The following is a 26,424-nucleotide window of genomic DNA, read 5'->3' as shown; positions in this document are numbered from 1 at the left end:
TAATTCTGACCATTTGATGACACCTTTAGCAATCAGGCATCCATATGTATTTTAGGAGAGTTATTTTCTTTCAGAGTCTCTGGGAACAGATGAAACAGTGGAGCCGTATGAACATAAATCATTGCGCAAACATGATGATGTGTTGAGATAAGTAAGCAAAACCAAAAATCAAGAATGTAATATCTTGATAATTATGCAGAAATGTTTATTAAGTAATGGCTGCTAATGCCACATAATAAGTCCACACTGCAGCTATTGCACATTATTATTTTTTATGTTTAATGTACTTATTGTATTGTTTAATGTACTTACTATCTCCATAATTTTTAATACTTACTCCACTTATTCCTTCTTTGATATTTGTCTCTGTCTTTGACATGTTTTTCTCTCTGTCTCTTTTTTTCGGTCATAACCGTGCATTGACTGGCTTCATTTCTGCAAGACCGTGTGGCAGCCTCAGACTCTCAGACTCCACAGATCAATAATGAAAATGGGATTGCATCAAATGACTCTGAAAAGAAACAGAGTCAACAGAGCTCAGCTGTTGAATTTAGTCCAGCACAGAGCCTTTAGTTGTGTTGTTTTTCTGTGGCAGCATGGTTAGCTCCACAAACCTGCATCAGAGTTATTTCTTAGTGACTTGTCCATCTAATTTGGCCTCAACATCCATATGATGTCATGTCATGATGCAGCTTTTACAGGCAAAACATCAAGGTTTACAGAATGACATAGAAATATGGTGCCCACGGGTCAAATTCTAGTCCAGTACCGCCACACCAGCCTGTTCAAATGACATAGGTTCACTTTAGCCACATAGTACCACATGCTACTTATTTTGTATGGTTTTCTGGTTTTCTTTTAATTTGCACTTATCATTCTATTATTGCTATATATCTATACTGCCCTACAAAGCAAAAAGGCAGTAACTACGCAACTAAAATTATCCTGTCATCCAGCTAAGTAGTTGTAGGTAGATTATTGGACATGTGGCTGTTTTTGTTACTTTATATTAGCTTATTCTTTGTACATATCAATCCTCATATTTAATTTGATATTTTATCCCTATTTTGCAGTTACTGTATTCTTGCTTTGTATTACTTACCAAAAACGTAGCACCATACCAAGGAAAAAGGCAGTAACTATAGATTCTTCAAAAACTATTTTGCCACAACTTGGGCTCTGGGTGTGTTAGATACACTGTATTTGAAATAATTGGAACCATTTGTTTTCCTGAACATGGATATACCAAAACCAACACTAATTTGACCATTTTAGGTCAATATTTTCCACCCGGAAGCTGTTCTGGTGCTGAAACGGCTGCTTAAAGTCTCACATTGCTAAGCTGTTATCATGTTATCCTGTCATCCAGCTAAGTAGTTGTAGGTAGATTATTGGACATGTGGCTGTTTTTGTTACTTTATATTAGCTTATTCTTTGTACATATCAATCCTCATATTTAATTTGATATTTTACCCCTATTTTGCAGTTACCGTATTCTTGCTTTGTTTCACTAGGGCTTTTTGCAGTTACTGTACAAACGACTACCATTTTTCTCCAAAACGACACACATTTGAGATAAGATGTTTTGTCACATAACAAAGGATGCCTTGAATGTCATGAAAATTATAATAACTCATTTTTGACCAAAAATGCAGTTACTGCCTTTTTGTTTTGTAGGGCAGTATACCAGTTAGGATTTCTCATCCTCAAAACACTTTTTCAGTGGTGTGTACTCTTTCATTTCTGATGCTTTATATAACAAACTTCAAGTGTTGTACCTCATGTAACACAGGCATACTATAACAAAACATGTGGGTGTGTTTCTCTGTGGATGTATCAACTCTCCCCTTATTAAAGTAGTTGTTTTGCCTTTGCAAAAGTTCAAAAATCCAATTATAGTCATGTGTTGAAGATAGTGAGTCTCTTTCTTTCGCCGAAACTGTCCCAAGTGAAGAATACATTGCTGACTTGCATTCCTTGAAGTTTTTGGAAGTGTTATTACAAGACACTCATGGGTACTAGAAATTGAATACAGGAAACTGAGGGATGCCCTGTCAGAGATGATATATTGCTTATAACTTCATAAAGTGAGCAGTCATTTGGCCTAATAGGCTAAACTAAAAACTATAGCCATTTTAGCTGCCCGGTGAGGCTGTAATGATCATTAAACACCACAAAACAAATCGGATAAATGGATGAAACTGAGAGAAAACTGGTTAATTGCCACATCCTCACCACTGTGTGGGGTGAAAGTTCAGCCTTAGGGTAAATTTGTGTTGGCAGAGCTTGTAGCCAAAGTGCTACTTTATCTATTCATAATATGCTTTTGGTGTAAACTGTTTTCCAAGTTTATACATTTTTCTTCTACAATCTGAAATGGATCCTACGGAACAAACAAGATTGTTTTGTCCTAAATAGTTTGAATGCCGAGCAGGATGGTGGAAGTACTGATTAGCAGAGTAATAGACCATTGGGTTTCATGCTACAGGATTTGTTAAAGCTGCAGTAATCTGATGTGTTTTCTCAGCTTGTTCTTCACACACACACACACACACACACACACACACACACACACACACACACACACACACACAAAATTAAATATAAAGGTGGCCTTTTTTGTTTTTGTGACAAATAGGTCCGTTCTATAAAAGACATCTCAGAATTCACGTACAGCTCTGTTAGAAGGAGTCATATTGGTGTGTTTTGCAATGCGGCAGCTACATTATGCTGCTTGATGGAATCAATAAGGGAGCTACATCAGCAGCCTCACAATAATTGTCCATTACCGTGTTGGCCTGACATCCCATGTCTTTGTGTATTGTTTTGCATTGTGCACTGCGGCTTCTGACTGGTACTAATTGCATTTTTCAGTTCATTGTTAGAGAGATTATGTGTTTTTGTTGTGTGCTGCTTATTTTGGAAAATAATGTTTGGGCGTCATCGTTTTAGCAACATTAATGTGTGTTCAAGTTGCTGCCCATGCTGAAAACACACACACACACACACACACACACACACACACACACAAACACTAACAGAATTACAACTTCGAGCAGGACTGAAAAAGATATATTGCTGTAATTCTAAGCTCACCAATTTTGCTGGTGTAGCTATTGATTGGTGGATGTAATTGCATCATACACTCAGAATGTTTCTCTCACAGATGGCCTTATCCTAATGAACCAGACTAACGAGACAGATGCCTCCGTGCTGCACTACACAAGGTCTCGTGAGGAGATATGGATGGAATCTTACATACATATTTAATTGATGCCACAAAGAGAAAACATGGGGGCACATACAGTTTGATTTATCATCATATTGTTGTACATAAGCTTGCATACTGTTTGTAGGGATGCATTATTTTATTGGAGGATTCAAGGGGGGTTCAGGGACCTGTTGAATAAGTCATTACATCTCACAAACTATTAAACTTATTTTTTAAGATTATTTTTGGGGCTTTTTATTTTTATTTCCTGTCTATCTGACCGGATAGACAGGAAAGGGGGTAGAGAGAGGGGGAACACGACACACAGCAAAGACCCGCAGGTCGGAATCAAACCCGGGTCGCTGCCAAGGACTCAGCCTACATGTGGCGCACACTCTACCTTGTGAGCTAGAGATCGCCCCCTCACAAACATGAACAAAAACATGATGACAAGGAAAGGAAAAAAAGATGTCTTGAGGGTTAGACACTGTAAATGTATCCCTGTTTTTATTATCAGCCATGGCTTCAACCTTTTCAGTTCATGCTCTTTGTTTTTGCTTTATTTTGTGTCAGTGTATGGGATGGTGATGGACGCAGTGCAAACCATCTGCAATCCATTTACAATGTTGTGTAAGACGTCATGAACATTTTGGTTGTTGGTTGGCAGCCTGTGCCTCTCTGCTTGACTCATTCTCCCTGTCGGTCTGTCTTTGTCTGTCTGCGCTCCATCTGCCTGCCTGCCTGTGTGTGTGTGTGTGTGTGTGTGTGTGTGTGTGTGTGTGTGTGTGTGTGTGTGTGTGTTTACTTGTAATACATTTCTACATCACTCTTGATCAAGTAGCAGCCAAGATATTAAGAAGTCAACATCAGACCACACTGTTATTGGATACATCCATCATTCAAATGGCAAGACAGCATTTAATATTGCAGCAGAATTCTAATCTGAATTTAATGTTAGCAGCTATTGATATGACACTAATTGCAGTTTTGGCATGGCCACACTGATCTGCTGCATATTTGTTAAGCAGTTAAAAAAGTTCATTAGAATAAACAGCTGAGAAAGTTTGGCCATTAAAAGTGCACAAGCAGGCGTCCATTTTCTCTCTCATTTGTTCAACAGGGAGTGTGATGTCCAGTAGAGGGCAGTACAGACAACTGATAGTTTACAAATGGAAAACTAAATATCTTCTTTTGTCTACTCTTCCAGGGCCAAAGTATTTCGGGGAAAGAAGGTCCTTGGAGACTACGACATCAAAGTGGAGCAGGTATCATATCAATTTTATAGACCTGTGATGCTGCAGAATCCAGAACAGAGATGAAAGTGAACTGACACAATATTCATATGGAAATGCAAAGGTTTCAGGTGACAAGCCAAGATACTGGCGCCCCATTTTCAACAAAAGACTCTCTCAGATGCTTCTACTTGTCTATTGCTTTATACAGCTGGTAATTTAATTTTAAAAACACACAAAAGTAACCGATACGCGACCCGATACCGGATGAGTGGACGAAGATGGATGGATGGATGGACAAAAGTAAAAGGTGTCACTCCAGAAAAGAGTGAATAGCATGCAACCTTGCTGTGTGGTGGTTGCAAAGGTAGGAGGTCACACAGATTTAGCAAAGTGTCTCAGCCTGTGTGTGCAACAAGTGGGTCCACCATTTTGATTCAGACTAAAACATCTGAAAAGCTATTGGATGGATTCCCATATAATTTTGTACGGACCCACAGGCTCAATCCAACAGACTTTGTTTAACTCCTCACTGTTTATTTTTTAAGTTTTAACTCATTCAGTGAAGTATCTCAACATCCACAAGATTGGTTGGCACAAAAGTTAGTACAGACTTGATAGACCTACTAACAGCACCTGGTAAATATTACCTGCTACACATCGACGTGCTAGCATTGTCACTGTGAGCATATTAGCACGCTAATACTAGCATTTAGCTCAAAGAACCTGAGAGCCGCCCCCATGGCTTTGGAGTCTTAGTGTAGTCTTGTATTGAACACGAAGGTTACAAAAATTTAATCTTGGTCAGGAATCTGTATGCAACTCTGTCTGCCTCGTAGAAACTGAAGAGTCATTCTGTTAACATTTTGCACTTGTCATCCTCTGCAAAACCTACTTTTGTGCTGTTTATGTTTACCTGTGTATAAATATATAGCATAACCACGCTTTTAAAACCACCAGTACTTCATATGTAAAATTACACCAGCATCTTGATATCATGTGTATTTACTGTACATACTTAAGTCGTCAGATATTATATATTAACAGTATGTGACATTTTGGTTTTTATATATTGGTTTAACCAGCAAACCATTTTGATATTGCAATACATTGGCTACTTAGCATCTCAAATAAATATTCTCTGGGGTTTCACACCAAACATTTCACACCTAATAGATGTTGACAGGGAAATTACAACCTCAAGCCTCACCACAGAAACAAAAATAGATACAAGAGGTGACAGGAGTCGGCAGCTATGAGTCACAGAGAAATTCTCACTATGTTTGCAACCCACTAAAGACAATCACACATGCATTATTTTACTAGAATAACTATATGGTTTATGTATGCAATAATATAGATGTGTTCATATCCCAATAAATACAAAGTACATTGAAAGAATGCAAATATAGTGTATAACAGCTGTGCACAATGTTAGTGTTCCTTTTCCTCTCCTTTCTCTGCTTCTGAAGTTTGTTAAGCAAAAGTAATCCAGTATTTCAATCATCATACAATTATGGAATAGAGTTGAAATATTAACATTTTTCTTGCACAACGACCTTAACTATTGAGAATATAATCATCTGATATTCTGCTTTTTATATATGGGATTCTACAGTTTTTAAACCACTACGAACCATTTACAAAATCGAATTGTATGATTATACAACATTTACAATTTAATAGGATTCATGTGTATTTCATCATTTCTGTATATCAAGGTCTTGTGTGCAGCTAATGAAACTGTCTTGTGTCCTCGTAGGCTGAGTTCTCAGAGGTCAACCTCATCTCACATTCAAATGGAACCTGTATCGTGGACATGCAGGTCATCAGGAGCGGGACCAAAGTGGTCAGGTCAGTGCTACATGCAGATACACACTCACACATTGGTTCTTCTGTGATTCTGGAAAGATCAAACTTTGTTAATTCTGGAGTTGAATCTTTCTTCTCAAACATCAAATCCTAATCTTATACCTTCATTTAACCCTAACTATTATCCTGACTTTGACAGTAAGATTAATTCCTAAATACAACTAAAAGATACCTCACCGCCTAACCTACCAGATGGACCTCATGCCGTGACACTAAACCTGCTTTGGTCCTCACAAAGATGGCACACATCAATTTTTAAGGCCTTTGATTATGTATTCAATTAATTATTCTACTCTTACATCTTAATTTAAATTACCTACAATGCCCAATACAACCCAGAAATACAAACCTGACCTCAACCATTAATCTCACCCTAAATCCAAAACCTAGCCCTAAAATAACGTCATGAAAATATCCCTGCTTTGGAAGACAATTGGTTCTCACAAAAAAAGAATAAGACCAAACAAACTTCCATACATTTTCAAAGCCCAGCACAGTGTTGCTGTATCATGTTTATGCATCAATTAAAGATGATCTGCAAGATCAGACAGAAATCCTCAGAATGCTCTTAGACATCATAGATACGCTTGTTTACTGTAAGCTCGATCAGTGGAAAAAGTCAGAGGCGTATGACCACAGTCTCTACCCACAGATTGGCACAGTACAAACATGTGAACGTCCTGTAACCCAGACAATCACACAGACCCACTCACACACCACAAACCACACTGACACAGACACCAGTGCCCCAGCTGTAGACTGCCAGTGATTAAGCAAGACTGTAACTCCCACTGCTCACCAACCAACAAAACCAACAGGAAATGAAGACGACAGCCTCAGTCTGATTATCAGCATCTCTGCACTGTAATTATGCTTTATGAAGGGTTGGTCCGTACATGCTCACACACACAAACAGTGGCCATTGCCTGAGACAGATTGATTCACGTTCACCTGTCCTGGCAGTATCATGTCCACAGAAGCATTATTTTTTACAACATGCATCATCTGAGATCCTCGTAGACCCCCATCATGGCCTCAGTCTCACCCAAACATGGACTTGCTGTGGAGAAAATGAATGTGTTTGCAACATAATTGTCTGTCTTGTTGTCTGCCTGTCTGAATTTAGACTTGGATGTTTTTAACTATCTACATTTGTCACTGTAATTACCAGTGTCCATCGATTTCAAGTCAAAGCAGTGATTTGCTAACTGCTCTGTGTTTTGCTAAGTAGCCCTCACCCCGAAGAAGATGTTTTCCAGACTCTGAACATGTCACTATGCAATCTTCAGCTCCTCTTCTCTCTATTCTTCTTTTATGGCTTTAGCTCTTTAATTTTGACTGACTACAATTGAAAGAACATACAATATATTGAGTAAAACATTAAAAAAAGATGAAACAATCTACCATGACCCTACGATTTATGAGAACTATTGTATAAATAAGATTAAATTTAAAAGTATAAAGGTTGCAGTTGGAGTCTGTACAGTTAGCAGATTTTGTGTTTAAGGATTAGAGTGCATTAACTATCATACTTCAGCACACAGCAACACACAATTTATAGTCTTGGCAGGACGTGTAGCCTATGTGGGATTGACTCAAAACAAAGTACAGTGCCCACTTTCATTGTAATGTAGGAACATGTCACCCGGTGAAAAACTGTGAATGATGGAGGTATATGGAACAGAGGAATTGTCTGTGTTGGCTTTGACAATACATGATGGTAAACTCAATTCTGTGATGATCCCCTGACTTCTCATCAGGTCAAATTTTCAATTTGTCTAATACCTTGGTTTATGACCAAATACTTGCAAAACGATTGACATCAGCCTCAGTTGTTCTTTCTGTTTAGTGCTAATTAGCAAATGTTAGCATGCTAACACACTTAACTAGATGGTGAACATAGTTAACACAAAACCTATTTCTCAACATGTTAGCATTGTTATTTTTGTTTTCTTCATATTAGCATTTAGCTTAAAGTGCTGCATTGTCTAAGTACAGCCTCACAAAGCCACTAGCATGGCTGTAGACTCTTAGTTTCATTTCTTATTTGGTTCAGGGCATTTAGTTTAAGATGCAAAGTTAAAGCTAGTTCAGATTACTGTGGCCTTGAGGCAACACTGATTCAGTATTAAATTGATAGTCATGGCCATGTTGATCTTTACAGCTAACTGTCAGCAATGAAGAGATTGCAGTCACATTAATTGCCGTGTCCTCTCCACCAGGGTCTTTTTCAGGTTCTTGGAGTCTGATTAGTATTCTTGCTGCATAAAGAGCTGGTGGTGGTCTCACTGTGCCAACGTTTTCTCTCTCTGTGTCTCTTTTCTCTAACTCCTCTCTACATCTCTTTTACTGTGTATTTTTTCTTTGTATCCCCCCCCCCCCGTCTCTCTGGCTTTTCTCACATTCCCTCTCTCTCACACACACACATTCAGAGATAAAAGGAAAAATAACAGAAGTCATGCCCTATCAGCATCAACCTTTTACTGATCTGAACTGCACTGATATAGTTTTTTGCCCTTTACCTGCTGGTCACTAGTTGCTTCTGTGAGCTCTAGAGCTATGTTTTAAGTGTTTTTCTATGGGATTTTAAAGATCCCTACAGTATGCTGTGTCTCTGTACAGTCTTTGCAGCTGGGGAATAACTGTGATGGCACTGTAGTGCCACTTATTACCTATATACTATATTTATATATTTATACTGTATATAGTATAGTTGTGACATCACAACCGTACGGAAGTCCTGACGGCTCGTTTATAATTTCTGAATATGGGTGTGCATTTCTCTGTGAATGGGGCATTTTGATACTTTCACCATATTCATATAGCACACTGAACTGCATGGAAACCTCAGTTTTTACAATATGGGACCTTTTAAAGTTCTGTATAACATTTAAAAAATCATAACAATCCTACACAATGGTAATAGATCATAAAACCCCACACTTGGAACCCATTATTGTTTGCCACTTAGCATTTGTTTTCTGTTCACTGTGTAGATCTATCATCCATTTTCGCTCAAGTTTTGGTTGCCAGATTCCTTGTGCACTGCAGTCCAGACCTCATCACTGTTAACTCTACCTTTGGCCTGGGTAGAGCTGCAGACAGACACCGCTGTGACACACACGTCACCAGCAGCTTTATTTCACCAGGAGGGAAAAATGTGTGGGAGGTTCACACTATTTCCTCCCCACCCAGTTCTACCTCCAGCTAGGGTTGGGCATTACCACCAAATCTGGTTTCTATCTTATACCAAGTAATACTGGGGACAGAATCATCAATAACAATAGAGATAATTGTGACAACATACCGTACATTGTTTGTGTGTGCTCTGTAGAACGACACATAAGTCACGTCATTTTGTCTCCAAAACCGTTACAAATCAGTTTTGAAAAATAAATCCATTTTATGATGTGACAATGCTATGGTTAAGATTTGTTTAGGTTTAGGCACAAAAGCGACATGATGAAAGATCCTGCTCTGTTAAAAAAAAAAAAAAGTAGTTTGTTAAAGGTTATAGGGAGACATTGTGGTTTGGGTTAAAATTATAATTTGTTAAGGTTAGTTGAGCGTCGTCATGGTTAGAAAAATAAACACGCAGTTAAGATTATGGACCAATTGTGGTCATGCTTTGGACTGGAAACCAGTTATTTAAAGACACATTTTAACATCCTTCCGGAAAACTACTTTTATATACAAGTATATGAGCAGCGTCTGTTCACTAGAGAATTTGTGTTGAGTTAATTATCACGACAGCCTCTCCCAGTTGTCTGCTTACTGTCTTACTAAGTGATGTATTAAAACAGAAAGGGTCATCACTCATTTTGCTCAAGATTCAATGTTTAATTTTGTTAATGTACCCCAGATCCCCCACTCTCATGTTTAAAATGCAAAGATAAATTTAATTTGAGAAATATCGGACATAATCCAAGGTGAGGATCCAACTGAAGCAAAACCCGTTTTGTTTCTAAACTGTGTGGTTGCAGAAGAGGACACTGGTGCAGGAGGGGTGCACTGTAAAACAACGAACAAAGCTTTGACCACTATTGAGGAGTGTTTCTTTAAACTATTTTTAGATGGTAAATGTAATATCACATTTTAGAACAAACCATGTGACAAAAGGAGGTGAAATAGTGACATGCTGACAGAGCAGGTCAGAGAAACAGTTTCAAACATGCAGGTTACACTTGTTTGTTAAACTTCCTTTATAAATGACACTGTTGATGTCACAGATAGATTTGCCACTGTGAATTGATCCTTGTAAAATTCTATATTATAAAGCCCTATGATTTAAATAGTTGTGTCATTTTAATTATAGATAATGTGAAGATAAATATAACATAATTTACCCAAGCTTTATTTCCAATTAAATGTACCTGTGTTTTTGTGTTCCAGAAAAATAAGATTCTCTTTTCTTTGATTTAGCAATCCAAAACAGAGAGCTTAGTAAGGATCCTTCACAGATGATGATCTATTTTAAGAGGAGAGATATGGCCATTTCCTTGTCTTTCTTTCTTAGTCCAGTTTTAGTCATTTATGTGTGCAGACAGACTTATTCTCTCACTGCCACAGCATGTTCAGTGGAAAAGACAAATGTACTACCTTTCACTTGTGGCTTTGTGGGTTTTTCCTCTGTACCATGATCTTTGTTTGTTGTCCCTTCTCATTCTTCAACGCAAAAATGCAGGTCAGTGACATCTGAAACCATAAATGTCTCTTTTTATCAAATAACCAGGCTTTGGCCCTTTTGCCTGACACTATAAAGTGACTCAGGCCGCATTCACAAAGTCACAAAATCAATTATTTGGATTTTTGTAACAACACAGGTTGTGTGGGGAAATACTCATGTAAGTGAGGTACAAGAAAACTAGAAATGTAAATGTATTTTTATTTATTTATTTATATCTTTGCTTTCACACCAGGTCTTTCAGGCCTGACTTTGTTTTGGTGCGCCAGCACGCCTTCAGCATGGCCCAGAATGAGGATTTTAAGAACTTAATCATCGGTCTGCAGTATGCAGGCGTCCCCTCTGTCAACTCTCTGGACTCTATCTACAACCTCTGCGAAAAACCTTGGGCTGTAAGTAATTTCAGCAATTTACACCTGCAACAACCTACATAGTATGTTATTCACTACATTGTGAATAACATAGATGTGGAAAGATGTTTTAATGGAGCTTGCAGCTGTTTCTGTAAATTTCATTTTGAATGAAGATAATTTGGAGGAGTTTCTTGTCGTGACTTTTTGTGGCTTCATGTGCAGTTTAAAAAGCGCTATGACAATGATTATTACATGATATGAATAATGTCACTGTTCTGTACTGTATTACTGTTGTAATACATTACACTTACCTGTCTTCACAATGCAGTTGACTCTCTCTTGCTGTTTTTCTCTCTTTTCATTGTCCTCCTCCCCGCCAGTTTTCTCAGCTGATCAATAATCAGAAGAGGCTGGGTTCAGAGAGGATCCCTCTTATTGATCAGACTTTTTACCCCAACTACAAAGACATGGTAAGATTTACACTTTGTATACTGTCAGTAACCCTTCAGCAAACTCACACCTCCAAAACCACAGCTTCTCAACGAATGACAAAATGATTCTATTAATGATCTTGAGATTTAGATATTTATATTACCATGTTTATAGTAGTTTAACTCTTTGTCTCAGGGCGGTGAGACGTTCTCTAAAAGCAGGAGATAATCTTGTCGGCCAATTACTGTAGACTTTAGGATATCACCGGTAAAAAAAATTAATCATATTTTATTTTGAATTACTTGCCAAAATGCAATTTACCATATTCTTAGCATAAACACTTTCACGTTCAGTATATACAAGTGTTTACCACAAAGCTGAGAATACACATTAGAAGAAGCACAAGTCATGATACTTTTCTGAGAATTCTTTACACTTGCTATTTAGCTACTGCTGAAGCCCCAGTTCCCTAAGTTCAATTCATTGTGATTACTATGTGGTACTTTTATGTTTTGATGTCTCAAATGCTTTAGTTAAGTATTATTATTTTTTGAGGTTACCGAAAGATTACAAAATAAGACAAATATAAAATGTAGTATTTTACTGTATAGTACACATGATAAAGGTGAACTTGCTTATTTTCTTTATGCATTTACTTACTATATTCACCAGGTATATTATAGAGGTGAAGTATAAGAAATATATACTTCACTCTGGAGGCACCAGAGTGCTTTTTTATTACTACTCTGGCTTGTTAGAGATATTCTCTCACACCTGAGCTTTCATCAAAGTAAGAGTCTTATTTTCTGACATTTTGGTTACTGAAGAGGAAAAAAAAAATCTGTGTCACGCTATTCCATTGAGACATTTTATATACAATCTTTTTTGGTACATGGAAATAGAAAACTATATATAGACAGAAACAGAGACATAAATACAAACCCAAACAATTCTTTCAGTATAAAACAAACATGAAATTGTTTGATATTGCTTCACTTAAGCCATACAGTTTGTACGCATTATTATATCATGTCATGAAAGTCTATATTTTATTATTAAAATATTTCAAAAATAGTATGTTTGAAACATGTCAGCCAAATTACTTCATTGTGCAACTTGAATTGTGACCATAATATGATCTTTGAATAGTGGCTCATGCATAGAGATATTAAGTGATAATGCATTTTTATCGGTATGACTTTAGTGAAGTAATCCAGTAACAAGACAGGGGTCAATTCAGATCTTTTAATAAATGTTGTGTCATTATATTAAATAATGCCTATAAAACAACAATTAAATCACTAATAATAGCTCATATACAAATATCATATTATTTCTGTTTTTGTTGGTTAACGTCTTGTGTCAAAGTGTTTACTATCTTTTCTTGAACTTGAACATTGAGGAGAATCCAATTCCTGTTTTTAAGGAGTTGAAAACAGTGAATTGAACCTTGTCCTGTTACATCATTTCCTCTAAGGGGAGGTGGCTTGGCTTCTACAGGTGGCAGTGCTGTTGTTAAAGCGCTGGGTTAGATTTTTGGCACAGGAAATAGTACAACCAAGGAAACTAAACACACACAACCACAAGATAACAACTTCTATGCTATAAGACAAAGATCTGGTTAGCCTTTAAAATGTTAATTCTCACCCAGGTAAAATACTTACATTCTCAGCAATTTGAGAGCATAAACTGTGATGATTTAGATGTGCAAGAATTATGGTCATATATAATTGATGTCAGATTTTGTCAAAATATAATTAATTGGGGCAATGTCTGGTGTTGCTTTGCTCTCTCTCTCTCTCTCTCTCTCTCTCTCTCTCTCTCTCTCTCTATATATATATATATATATATATATATATATATATACAGTCATGTGAAAAAATTAGGACACCCATGCTAAATTTGACTAAAAAGAGGAATAAAAAAATCATCTTTTGCAAATTGATCTTAATGCCTTAATTAGAAAAATGAGGAAAAATCCAGTCTTTAAGGACACCAATTGTCTTTGTGAATGAATAATGTATCATAAATAAATAAATGTTCTTCCTTAGAATACAGGGGGAATAAGTAAGTACACCCCTATGTTAAATTCCCATAGAGGCAGGCAGATACTATGCATCCTGATAAAGTTCCCTTGGCCTTTGGAATTAAAATAACCCCACATCATCACATACCCTTCACCATACCTGGAGATTGGCATGGGGTACTTTCCATAAAATCATCTCTCAATGCAAATCAAACCAGCTATTAGGCTAACTGAAATAAAACCATGAGAATTAAGGCATTAAGATCAATTTCCAAAAGATGATTATTTTATTCCTCTTTTTAGTCAACTTTAGCATGGGTGTCCTAATTTCTTCACATGACTGTATATATACAGTGTATTTTCATTTGCATGGGACAGTTATTCAGTTATAATATGCAAAGGTAAGAATTCAACACCACCATAATGTGTGGGGAAAATGTGGCAGTGCTGCGGTCTACCTGCAAAAATTTTGTGCATAGAATAATTGTTTACAGTGTGTAAAGTAAACTTTGCAATGCAGGATTGTGGCAGACGTTGGCAGCTTTTTTCTACTTTCAGTAAATGTGTAATCTAAATGACGACATAACCTTTTGTAAGTTATGCATTAACAAAAATATGAGGTCTTCAGTATTTGTCAAGGTTATGCATTTCAAAAAGGCCATCAGAAATAAAGAAAAGATTCACTCTGGGGTGAATTTGCAGTGGATGGTGTGCTGCTATTCCTATTCTGTGGAAAACAGCAAGTGAAGTGGAATGTGTGAGAGGGAGAAAAGTCTGAGTCAGAAGAAGGTTGAAAACCCCTGCAGTTTGCAATGATATTCCTAGCATTGCTTTAGCAACCACCTGAACTCTGCAAACAGAAGCTCAGTAATGGGACTCCCTTGAAAATCAGCCAATTGTTCGATTAAATCAGTTGCTACTTGCGTGCCAAATTTGAGCTACATAAGCGAAAGCAGGATATGTTTCTCAGGACTTTGCAGTAGTGAAATGTAGTAAAATGAATGTCAGAATTACAGGTCAAGGGTCAGCCATGTCCAGGAAGTCTTTCTCAGGTGGGGGTCCACCCCGGTACCAGCTACAGGTTGTGTCAGAGCGGCGGATACAGGCATACTGCCGAGCCTGCTCCCCATTTAGGCTGTTATCCAGCAGCCAGTCAGTCCACAAGCACTCGTTTTCTCCTGTAGACGCACACGGGACTGTGTAACAGGTGTTGATCTGTGGATAGAAGAGTTTTTGAGTCATCCTGTTTACTTACTCATTCATCACATTATTTGTCCCTGAAGTTGGCCTCCCCTGTGTTATGAATAAGAGGTTTGTTGGGGTAAAGGTTGGATGGAAACTGTCTCTATAGACACATGATGCTACGAACCTGCGTTGACTGAAAAAAAACCACACACTTGAAGGTCTTTTCTACTAAAATGGAAAGCAGGTTTGAGCAAGAGTGAGAGATGAGAAACGTAACCTTTTTTTACTTTATCTGTTGCTTTGTTTCTTGAGGCATCTCTAAGACAGATAGATAAGTGGGACAAAGATAAATATGCATGAATGGAGAACACACTGTCCTTACTCACTCTGCATTCACAGCCCATCTGGTATTTGTAGTTGAGATTCTTCTTCTGTGACAGTGATAAGTTGTCCCAGGACTCAACTAGGTCGCATTGGCCAATAGAAATTCTCCCATCACTCCACATACTTCCTGTTTAGTGACATTACAACACCACCACTTACTAAATTTCATCTTGTATTTAGCAAATTAAGTTATGTTGCTGTATTTTACAGCTTTAGGGATTATTATTTAACAGCAAACATTAGTTCACATCTAATAGAATTCAGGTTGACTGCCATAAAATGGCCAATATTTTACAATGTTTACAACACATCTGCTTGTTAAAAGACATTTTCAGAAATACACATATTTGCTTTCTTGCCAAGAGTTACATGAGACGATGAATACCACTCTCATAATAGTATGGTTAGCTTAGCTTAGCAAAAAACTTGAAAGGGGGAGGGGGGTGGGGCTAGCCTGGTTCTTGGTTTTTGTATGGATATAGTGATGAGATACAGTGTAAGGTGTTAGCTTTAGAGGGGCTGGTTTCGTGGATTTTGTTACCTGTATCAGTCTTTATGCTAAGCTAAGCTAACCGGCTGCTGGCTATAGCCTTATCTTTACCATACAGACATAAAAGTCATATGGATCTTCATATATTTTCCAAAATGTCGAACTTTCTCTTGCTTTTTCCTACAAAAGTGCATTATAAAAAAAATCTGACCATTGCATACTGTACCTGAGAGCAAATACCCTGCTTTATTGTTGGAGTCTAGTTTGACTCCACACAGTGAGGAGAAGACTGGAGTGTACACATACTGGATGTCCTTGGCCTTGTCAAAACCTTTAAACATCTGGACACAAACATACAGGGGGGAGAGAGTGGAGAAGGAACTGTATAAGCCTGGCCTAATATGAATTAAGTACACTATATACTGGATGTGGCAGCAAGTAAGCAGGAATCAGGAGTCTCCAAAATATAACATACTGGGTCTCAGTCATCAAACAGGTGTGAAGTCAACTCCTAAATTTATAAATAAAACTGGCTGTAAATTAAAAAAGTATATATACATTTTGGATATTTAGCAGACACGACTGCTCAGTATTGATTATTAACACCGCAAGGTCAAGTGGAGACAAACTTTTGCAGACATTTGGACCATTTGAACTAGACTGTTTCTGTGTTTGAATGTTGTTAACAATAGACTGATCAGAATGTGTTTACTTTTCCTGACAGACTACATTCAGCCAATACTGTATCAATTATAAAGCTACACACAGCAGCAAAAAATTGTAAACATGGTATATGTCTCCCCCCGCAGCAGCTATTACTGCTGTCCATAGATCTCACCTTGATCATTTTGATTTCATATTGGATCATCTTCATGTAAGGTGAGGAGCTGTTGCTAGGCGACACAATTTTCTCTCCAGAGATCTTTGCCCTTATCACTGTCAGGAAAAGAAAGAAGAAGAAAAAAAGAAAGGAAGGAGGATTATGCATAATTGAAATGCCAAATAAATGCAGGAGATGAGATAAGAATCTGATTTACATGCCAGAGACAATGGAAAACATTATAGTAGATAGATCGATAGATACTGTAGATAGATAGATAGATAGATAGATAGATAGATAGATAGATAGATAGATAGATAGATAGATAGATAGATAGAAAGATAGATACTGTAGATAGATAGATAGATTGATTGATGTGTTTTTTTTCTTCCTTTTCTCCTCCTCCCTCCTTTTCTATCTTTTTACTTGTCACTGGTCTTTCTCCCCACACAGACAGTGTAGCAGTCCCTCTCAGTAGTGATACAGGATGTGTCCCTCCTCTCCTCTGGGAGGGAAATCAAAACCCATATGGAATAACAAGTAGCTTTCTGCTTGCACACTCCCATTAACTGACTCTACACGCACACACACACACACACACACACACACACACACACACACACACAAGCCAAACCATGTCTGGCACAGAAGTGACTTCACATTATTTTATCCCATACTGTAGTCAAGTAGAAGGGTAAAGTAGCAAGAAGCGATAATTGGTGTATGTTTCTTACAGTAACAGGAAGGTAGCAGTGAAGTCTTCTAATTGTACAACCTCTCATTTAAAAACAATATTAATATTATTATTAATGATGCTTGTTTTACTTACACAGACCACACCATGTACTTGTGCCAAATCAAACAGTGTTATTACAGACTTCATTGCTACAGAACCACTTTTTTTCTTTCCATCAAACTCATAAAATCTGCACTTTTAGACATCTGCATGAGTCATTATGTTGAGTGCCAAGTTAAATTCACTGTCAAACATTTCCTTTAAACTAATAACACTGCTGTGGCTCAATCAATCAAACATAATTAAGTTTACTATTATAGCTTTTTCTATGGTTATCAATAAGTCTCAACACAGTGACTTGGCAGACAGCTGCATTAACGATGAACTAACATTAACAGAAAAAACGCAGTAGAACAATGCAGTAGTATTGAGTAGAGTACTTTAGAAATCATCATGTACTTAAAACTGTAGTAAGGCTGTAGTTAAACCCAAAATACAATAGCAAAAGTCTAATGAATGGATCAAACAGTGTATTAAATATGTGTGGATGACTCCTCTAACATATAAGCTGCAAACGTTAGCATGTCCGGCTAACTAGCTTATTTTTTTATTACAGTAGTAACCTAGCATTTTGTTCAAGAGAATGGAATCTCATAGGCTACTACATTGTTTTGTGGGGTTAGAGGTTACACTTAAAAGCTTGAGGATAATGTTAGCAGCTTTGTTTTGCTTTTTGGATTTGGGGAAGTTTACAATGTAACAGCTCTAGGCTAACTTGTTATCTGAGATAGTGTTTAGTTCTGCAAACACATTGGTTAAGGCATATTTATGGTTGTACGTAGGCTCTACACAGAGCCTACGCCGTAGTCTATGTAAGTGGCCTATGCCATTGCGAAGATATATACTTGTGCGCTGGTGTGTGTGTGTCGATCAAGCTCTCTTTAAGAGAATAGCAGAGCTGGTATGTGTGTGTGTGGGGAGTGTGTGGTAGAGACAGTGACGGTATTTAGCTTTGAAACCAACACCGACTCCGGCGGTGGAGTAGAAGAAACAAAGTGTCTCCCCTGTGCTTTCTGACCACGGTCGGAAAGCAGGTGGACCAATCACAGTTGTTGTGGCCCAAGTCGCCGCAATGTGTAGTTACATTTTTAGGCAGGTGCACATCAGGCTACGGCGTAGGGTCCATATCTACGCATACCTACGTACGTACCTACAGCGTAGATTCAACGCAGAACCATAAATTGGGCTTTAGTCCTCAACCTAAACAGCTTTTCTCTTATGATGTTAAAATTAAAACATTCTGTTTATAAATATGAACATTAAAGCATAAAATCTATTATGTCTTGCTCATTCTATGTAAGCTAAGCAGCTAAACAGTGTCTTAGACTGAACCAGTCTGATCTTACATTTTCCTAATCATACTTGTAAAACTAGGTCTAACTTGATTTACACTGAAATACAAGAACAACACTGTCATTAGTATTTCTATGTTTTCTACTAGAATCATATAACTGATGAGGATGTTGACTCATACATGTAGCTTTAGCTTCAGTCTTTTAGCACAATGTCAGTATAGCCTTCAAGTGCATATTTAAGATACATTTACAGGGTTCTTCTTTTAAAAGGACTCATTTGGGAACATTAAAACGTCAGCCAGAGACAGCATTTTCAACCAACTCGTAAAGCTAACATTTGTTTAACTAATTAATTAATTAATTAACTAGCTACTGCTAATAAAATCTGCGAGCGACAGTCATAATTTCAGTTAACAAAATCAAATCCCGCCAGCTAGGAAATATAAACCTACTTTTGTCTACCACTGTAAGAAATTATGAACCAATTGTTTCAAAAATTACCAAGAATTTTGAATCTGCCTCCATTATCATTGTAAACTGCACTATATGCTGTGTGAGATGTGCTTAACAGGCATAGCAACAGTAAGGGGGCAGGGCTTATCTTAGATGCTTGATTATACTGTTGATTATGTTATAATTCTGGTGAGCAATACAAATCGTTAAAACCCATTAACTCTGCTATATAACTGTTGTTCCTTGTCTTCCACGTTGTTCTCTCTAAAATAGAGAAAACAGTCCTAGATGCACCAGAGTGAGATGGAAATAGAGAAGGGAAGAAACAGATAGGACCAAGTGGAGAAAGTAACCTTGGTGTAGCCGTAAAGGAAAGAGAAAAGCTACAGTATGAGAGAGAAAGAGAAAGTGTGACCCAGCACCCCTCCTTATCTTCACCCTCTCACACAGCTCTGCAAACTTTGTTTGTGCTTCTCGCCTCATCACATAACTACACCACCGAGCTCTGTGTGTTCTGTGAAATTGGTTGAGGAAAAAAAAACTTAGTCAAGAAGATAGAAATGCAGGCAGACATTCAAATGCACAGACAGAAAGTTAATGATAACTTGTGAGAGGTGCACAAGCGCATAGATGCTCTATAATACCTTACAATACACTTTACAATGTCTGACACACCTGCCTGTAAACTCACCTACACATATGCAGCTGTGACCTAAAAACTGCATGCAAAGAATAAAAGCTCAGTTTGATTAATGGGTTCATACATTGGAGTGGCATGGATACATTTTTGTAATCTTCGTCATGTTTTTTTTTCAATTTGTTGGTATTTATATAGGTGAAGCCATAAAGAACTGTACTTAAGTAGAATTTAGAGTTGCTTGTACTTTACTTGAGTATTTCCATTTTATGTTACGTTATACAGACTGAAATGTTGTACTTTGTATTCCAGCAACACTGGGTATATTGCTGTTTAAAACATTAAATTGCACTAGTACAGTATATTAGGTTGTAATAGTATGGTAGTTCAATGTAACACCAAATGAGTAAAGTATATATTAAAATGCAGCTAAAAGGCCAAAGTGTCAATACTTTATAACATAATAAGTACTTTTACTTTTTCTACTTTCTGCCCATACTTTCCTACTTTGGCTCAAGCTAAATTTTGAATGTAGGACTATTACATGTAATAAGAGCCTGACCAATACTGGATGTTTTAGGCTGATGCCAATATTGTTTGTTGAGAGTTTCAAAATTTCATGTGAGATGATATTGATTTTTTTTATATAAACACATAACGTAAATAAAATAAAGAAATAAATAAACATGTATTCAACATAAGAACCATAAGTATTCATTGGTTATGCATCAATGATTTAAAAATGTAATTTTAGTTGTTGTAAACAAGACAAGAATGTAATGTGATTTTATCTAGTGCGCATGTATTTATATTTGTATTTAATGTCATGCTCATGTTAGGATGCCTATCATTGCTTTTAAGGAAGCCTATTGTAACATCTGGCCAGGGACTGCAAATCATAATTCTGGCATATTTACAGAAATGTTTATTAATACACACTGTCCCTGACAAATAAAGATTAAATTAAATTAAATTAAACAATTGTGACCAAGAAATGTACTGAGCAGAACATTTTACAGCTGAAAAAATACATTTTGTCTCTGGTGGACAAAGTCTGTAATGGAGACACATTGTTTCTAAATTGCCTGAAACATATCTTAGGCATTTGTACTGCAATTTCTTGTTACTTATTGGCTGCTTTATAAAGCAGTACGATTTACGATGATAGGCTAAAGCTGCCAGTATACTAAAAAAGCTTAGGAAACACCCTCCCCTCACACCTTTTCGATGTCGGCTTAGTGGGGGCTGTGTTTGACCTTTCTGTAACTATCCAAAACTAACAATCTGACATTAACTCCCACTTCACACAAACTAATTTTGTACGCGCATAATCCAACCTTCATACAGTCTTACTTGCCTATATATCAGGCCAGCAGATTTATCCGTCTAGCTCTACTTAAGAAAATACTTCCACCACTAGTTATTGGTATTCAAAAAAATGCAGCAAGTATTGTTTTTATGGGGTGCCTGGGTAGCTCACCTGGTAAAGAGTGCACCCCATGTACAGAGGCTCAGTCCTCGTCGCAGCGGCCTGCGACCGACCTGCGGCCCTTAGCTGCATGTCATTCCCCCTTCATGTCTTAGCTGTCCTATCAAATAAAGGCCTAAAATGCCAAAAAATAATCTTGAAAAAAAAGTATTGTTTTTAAAGGCCAATGTCACATCTTCTATTAAACACCGAACACCCATCTCCTCAGCTACGATTACACCACTAAATATGGCTGTTGTGATCACTACACAGAAAAACACTGTGCCAATGATGACTATCATCTTTAATCTGCACTTCCTTTGGCAAGAAGAAACATATCTGAAAGTAGATGCTTTGGCAAATTAGCTGTCCCATTAAAATCTTCCTTTCTGAACAGAATAAGGAGTCTATGTGGCCAATTGATGGTAAGTAATACACCACAGCATAACTGTGTTCTGTGTAAGGATCAAATAGTTGGCAGTCTGAGCATTGGCCGTATATCAGTCAACATGGAAGAGGACAGAAGTTGCTATAGCCAATTAACCAAAAATAGTACAGTAATTTTTCATTGCAGCGTCAGTGATTTTAGTTGGATCACCTTCCAGACATAATAGTTCTTGGATAGTGATTGTACATTTTAAATTACATTTATTGTAGAAATTACTAGTAATAACTGAACAGCAAAACTCATTTTATTCCAAGTTTGCTGTCTCCTAAAATGATTCTCTTGGCCCAGATTCTCTGAAATGTTTACCCCCCACCTAGACATCTTTGAACTGTGCAGGCTTGGTTACCGACTCAATCCAGTTGCTGCAGCTGTGTTATGAACAGGAATAAGGACATACATGCCTGCAGAGTGAAAGTGGCTGTGCATCTGCCTCAGAGCTACATAACCAAACAGAAATATTGCAAACTTGTTCCATGAGAACTGATGTAGTAAGTAACTTCCCCCCTCCCTGATGAATTGGCACCCTTGTCATGCTCACAAAGCTGGACTGTCAGCGGGCTTTCACACTGATATTGTTAGTATGCAGACCATTAGACCAAGCCTTTAGACATGGAAATGAAGTGGGGAGAGAGAGGGAAAGAAAGAGAGAGATGGAGTAGGCTGTGTTGGCATGGCTTGGCCTCTGTCCAACACACACACAGTCACACTCATACACACAATCTCAAATACACAAACACGGCCAGGGAATCGTCCAAGGTTTGTCCAGATGGGATATTACTCAGATGTACAGCTTTATTCAAAGGGCTCATCGACTGTGACAGCGCTGTCAGGTCAACTAAAGGCCACCACCAGCCTATGCTTAGAAAACAACCAGGACAGTGTAACAACAGATGACACCAAATGAAAAGTTCTCTTAGACACACTAAGTATAAGTGAGGGATTTTCCTTATTTTATATTCATGGGTCCAGTTGCATCCTACCTAAAAGGGACCACTGGCTCTTGTATCCATTCAGAGGTGGACTCATACTAACTAAACACAGACCCGAGCATACTCCAATGAAATGGGATCCAATTACAAAAGAACCTGTGGTTAATTGACCATTTGTGAAGTCCCACCCCCCATAGTTACTGTTGCTATGCTTTGCAAGCTTTTCGCTGCTGCTCAGTACCTACACAGTTTACAATGATAGTGGTGGCAGGCTTACCGCTAGAATGTCTTGATGAGACATGAAACAGTAGAAACACAACCTTAATTTCACACAGAGACAGAAACAGCTTCTCAATTCTAGCTAGTAACCATCATTTTTCCAACTGAAATGACAACTGTCACTAGCATATTTTATTGTTGCTAGCTAGCTAACTAATTTTAATTAGCTCCATGGCTTGTCCGGCTGACTCGTTCAAATATGTATGATATATATATATATATATATATATATATATATATATATATATATATATATATATATATATGTTTAGTGGCGACATGCATGATATCATGCTAAAAGACTAATCTGAAGCAGCATTGTTTTTTTACTGCAAAGTATAAATAGTTAGCCCTAGTATTACATGAAGTACAGTATATAGGGGAGAACTTAACGTCAATTTGTTCGGACATACCCGTTTGGATGCTTAGCTTACAGAAAAAAAGATACTTGTGTACTTGGACTGGACAGAAGTTATGATGTTTATGAGATTTTTGCTTTATTGTTCATATTTTAAATCTGTATTTTTAACTTTTAACATTAGAGGAGAAAAGCCTTTGAGGATGAGGGCTATGTGTGTAATATAACGTTATCTTGGGTAGTGACTGTGCTGAGGTTGCTGACGTGTTTACTTCCCCAAGACGTGGACAGAGCGGCTAACATTACACTAAACTCTGATAGCAGCAGCCCAAACCGACTCTCGCACAGGGGCGAACTACTAGACAGCGGATGTCTCAGTCCTGAAGGAGGCTTTTTCTAACGTAACCTGTAATCCTACAAATTATGTAGTTAGTTCATGATATGCTGCCCGGCTTTGGAAGTAATGCTAGTAAGTTAGTTAGCCAAAACATGCTAATGTTTGCAGCTCACTTTAGAACAGAAACACACAGTTTATAACACTCTTTGCATTTCAGCTCTATCGCCACATCCCCATGCACACAGCTTTAAAATGTGGAGAAATCCAAAGCTCGACAGACCTACTGTAACTGGTTACAGAGTGATAATTGGACAATTGGGGGAGGGGTTTAGCTAACGGTCAATTGGAATCCATTTTGTTTAGGTTCAGTGGTTCAAACAGAAAAAAAGAGAGAAAAAGTGGTTCAGTATGTAACGTTTGCTGATGAGCTGCATTACTTTGTAACATTTTAGTTTTTACATGTTGGCTACACGGTTTACGTGAGAATAACATGCAGTATGCATTGCTTTTGTGTCTTGTTAAACAGTTTTGGGGTTGTTATGTGACCAATGAATGAATAGAACAGAATACCAACCGATTATTTGGTTGTTCAGCGTAGACTTCATGATCATACAGGACCTCTATCACATGTCATATGTAAAACTCTGTCCTAAAAACACTGCCCCAAATACTCTCATTGTGTTCTCATAACCCAGATCTAATTTGGCATTATGGCGGTTTTAAAAACAGGTCTCAGCCTCAATTTCAGACTGACTATTTTTTTGAGACACATTTGCAGAGTACTTTGAGGGAGCTGACCCTCTCTAAACCTGAAGCAGACCAATTAGAAAAACAAGACTAAAATACAGTCAAAGCAATTCCTTCGTCTACTTTCTCTTTCTCTCTGTCTTTCTCCTCTGCTGGAGAGTAACCTTTGACAGAAGCACATACTCCAGCTTTCCACAGTCTGTAGCCAAGTAATCAAAGTCAAAGTCAGAGCAGGCCTGTTTTGCTTAGACAAGAAATAACTGGATGATGGGGGGCGGGGCGTTATACAGACAGATAGATAGATAGATAGATAGATAGATAGATAGATAGATAGATAGATAGATAGATAGACTGTAGGCTGGGGCCACTTGACACTGGCTGTTTTGTTAGGGTTTGTTTTTGTGATGTGTGATGTGATTGAGAGCAAGAAGACTCAATTATGTAACTACAAAAACAGAAAGCAGGCTGCCCTGTTTTCCAGTAAAAGGCCAGTAGTGTATTTACCTTAGTATATAAGAAAAATAAAGGACAATAAGAGAAACTGATCAACTGTGTGTAGATGTAAGTCTTTTAAATATTGTTCACTTATAAGTTATAACTGATATTAATCAATAATCAGTCCACTAACAGTCCACCACACTTATATTTCATAAAGCCATCATATATAGTGCTTAAATATCTTTCTGCATAAAACTGATCATTTCTATGAATATAATTGGGAAAAAAAGCCACAATCAACATTTCTTTCAATTAACTACCATGAAAAGTTTGGCCCTGAAGCTCTATTGATTTGTTCTTATCACAGTAGGTTTTCACTCTGGATTTGATAATTGGATTTTCTGAGAGGGAAAAAAATAAAGTTGACCAATAAGCCAAATCATCAATCAGTAAGTTAAGAAGGAGTGGCATTCCTCCAACATTAAAATCATACAATCCCATTTTTCCACTATCATTAAATGCACCAGCTTTTATATTCTTAACTCCTATCTGGGTGGACAAAAACTAAATAGATCTCCAGTTATTAACTCACCAATCTCAGCGCTGCAGAATAGCTGCTGTGGGTGTGCTGGATGGCAGCTACATCCCTCCACAACTTCCTCCATGCCTGCACCGAGCAAAAGGAGCACCCAAAACCCCAGACACACACTCCGCTCCTGGGACATAGCCATGATGACTCTGGCTGCCTCTGACCGCTCCACCACTCGATGAAAGCTTGGCAACCTCTTCTGATCCTGTTAAGTTCCACGGGAAAAGCAAATCAGGCAGCAACGGGGGAAGCACAAGGCAAGAGTCAAAGTAGTAAGATGATCTCTGCTGAGCTGAAAGGCAGCTGTGGATTGAAAAGTTTAAAGTACACCTCTGAATTCAAGCTTGAGCAAAAAACTTGAGTTGAAGAGAAGCCTGCTGCTGCTGCCACTGCTCTCTCTTTCTCTGTCTGTCTCTCTCTCTCTCCCTCTCTGTAGACAACACACAGAGAAACTTACAATAGTTGGAATCCTCACACTCTGGTCTTGAATGCTGAGAGGGTCGCACACAGGGAGCCTCTTATGTACTCAACAATTTAGGGACAGCCTCCTCAAATGCAGGGGGGGAAAAAACACCATCCTTTGCCTCTTCTTGTACCCTCTTTTGATGTCCTCCCTCTTCTCCCATTGGCTGCTGTAGGTGTATTCATCCAGTTATTCATGAAATCTATGAACGATTGTTGTGAAGTAATTGTTGGACAGGTTTGTGAAGCAAATATTAGAAATGACCTTTACCCACCCAAACAATTTAAAATCCTTGGTGCAGGTTTTTTTTGTGAATTTCATGATTAGTGTTCGGTGGTAGAGTGCAAGTATTGCTGTTTTGGTGGCAAATGTAGCAGTTTCATGTCAACACAGCACTTCATGACTAATTTTGAATAAATAGACATATGTCAGTACATCTAAAAATGGCTGTCAACTTTACTGTTTTGATGAAATAGTAATTTTTTGCAGTGCTAGATA

General features: G+C 37.7%; 2 protein-coding genes across 3 annotated transcripts in view; one reads left to right on the top strand and one right to left on the bottom strand.

The window, feature by feature from the left end:
* The window catches only part of syn2b (synapsin IIb), an 81,112-nt gene that overhangs the window by 39,342 nt on the left and 15,346 nt on the right, over positions 1-26,424 (top strand). Inside the window, exons 2-5 of the mRNA XM_031301650.2 lie at positions 4,419-4,476; positions 6,206-6,297; positions 11,235-11,391; positions 11,733-11,822. Of these exons, the coding sequence (XP_031157510.1) occupies positions 4,419-4,476; positions 6,206-6,297; positions 11,235-11,391; positions 11,733-11,822 (397 nt within the window). The remainder of the gene's footprint in view (positions 1-4,418; positions 4,477-6,205; positions 6,298-11,234; positions 11,392-11,732; positions 11,823-26,424) is intronic.
* LOC116051328 (metalloproteinase inhibitor 4) lies at positions 13,124-25,966 on the bottom strand. Of its 2 annotated transcripts, XM_031301654.2 has the most exons (7): positions 25,921-25,939; positions 25,467-25,668; positions 16,708-16,805; positions 16,096-16,210; positions 15,382-15,506; positions 14,152-15,025; positions 13,124-13,575 (listed from the first exon to the last, which is right to left on the bottom strand). In XM_031301654.2, exons 2-6 carry the CDS (start codon positions 25,603-25,605, stop codon positions 14,828-14,830), a joined length of 675 nt encoding a protein of 224 aa, XP_031157514.1. In that variant the 5' UTR covers positions 25,606-25,668; positions 25,921-25,939; the 3' UTR covers positions 13,124-13,575; positions 14,152-14,827. The 2 variants fall into 2 exon arrangements, with proteins under 2 accessions (XP_031157514.1, XP_031157513.1); XM_031301653.2 differs by having other exon boundaries at positions 13,124-13,577; positions 14,147-15,025; positions 25,467-25,966.

This window comes from Sander lucioperca, chromosome 6 (assembly GCF_008315115.2).
Source record: "Sander lucioperca isolate FBNREF2018 chromosome 6, SLUC_FBN_1.2, whole genome shotgun sequence".
Classification (NCBI taxonomy): domain Eukaryota; kingdom Metazoa; phylum Chordata; class Actinopteri; order Perciformes; family Percidae; genus Sander; species Sander lucioperca.
The sequence above is the reverse complement of the archived record's forward strand: the minus strand, read 5'-3'. Positions and strand labels throughout refer to the sequence as shown.

Excerpts from the sequence above, each read along its gene's own strand:
- LOC116051328 (XM_031301653.2), bottom strand. The coding sequence starts at position 25,605 with ATGGCTATGTCCCAGGAGCGGAGTGTGTGTCTGGGGTTTTGGGTGCTC. Across the intron at positions 16,211-16,707 it reads ATGAAATCAAAATGATCAAG|ATGTTTAAAGGTTTTGACAA; the intron begins GTGAGATCTATG and ends GTTTGTGTCCAG. Across the intron at positions 15,026-15,381 it reads AGATGGGCTGTGAATGCAGA|ATCAACACCTGTTACACAGT; the intron begins GTGAGTAAGGAC and ends TTCTATCCACAG.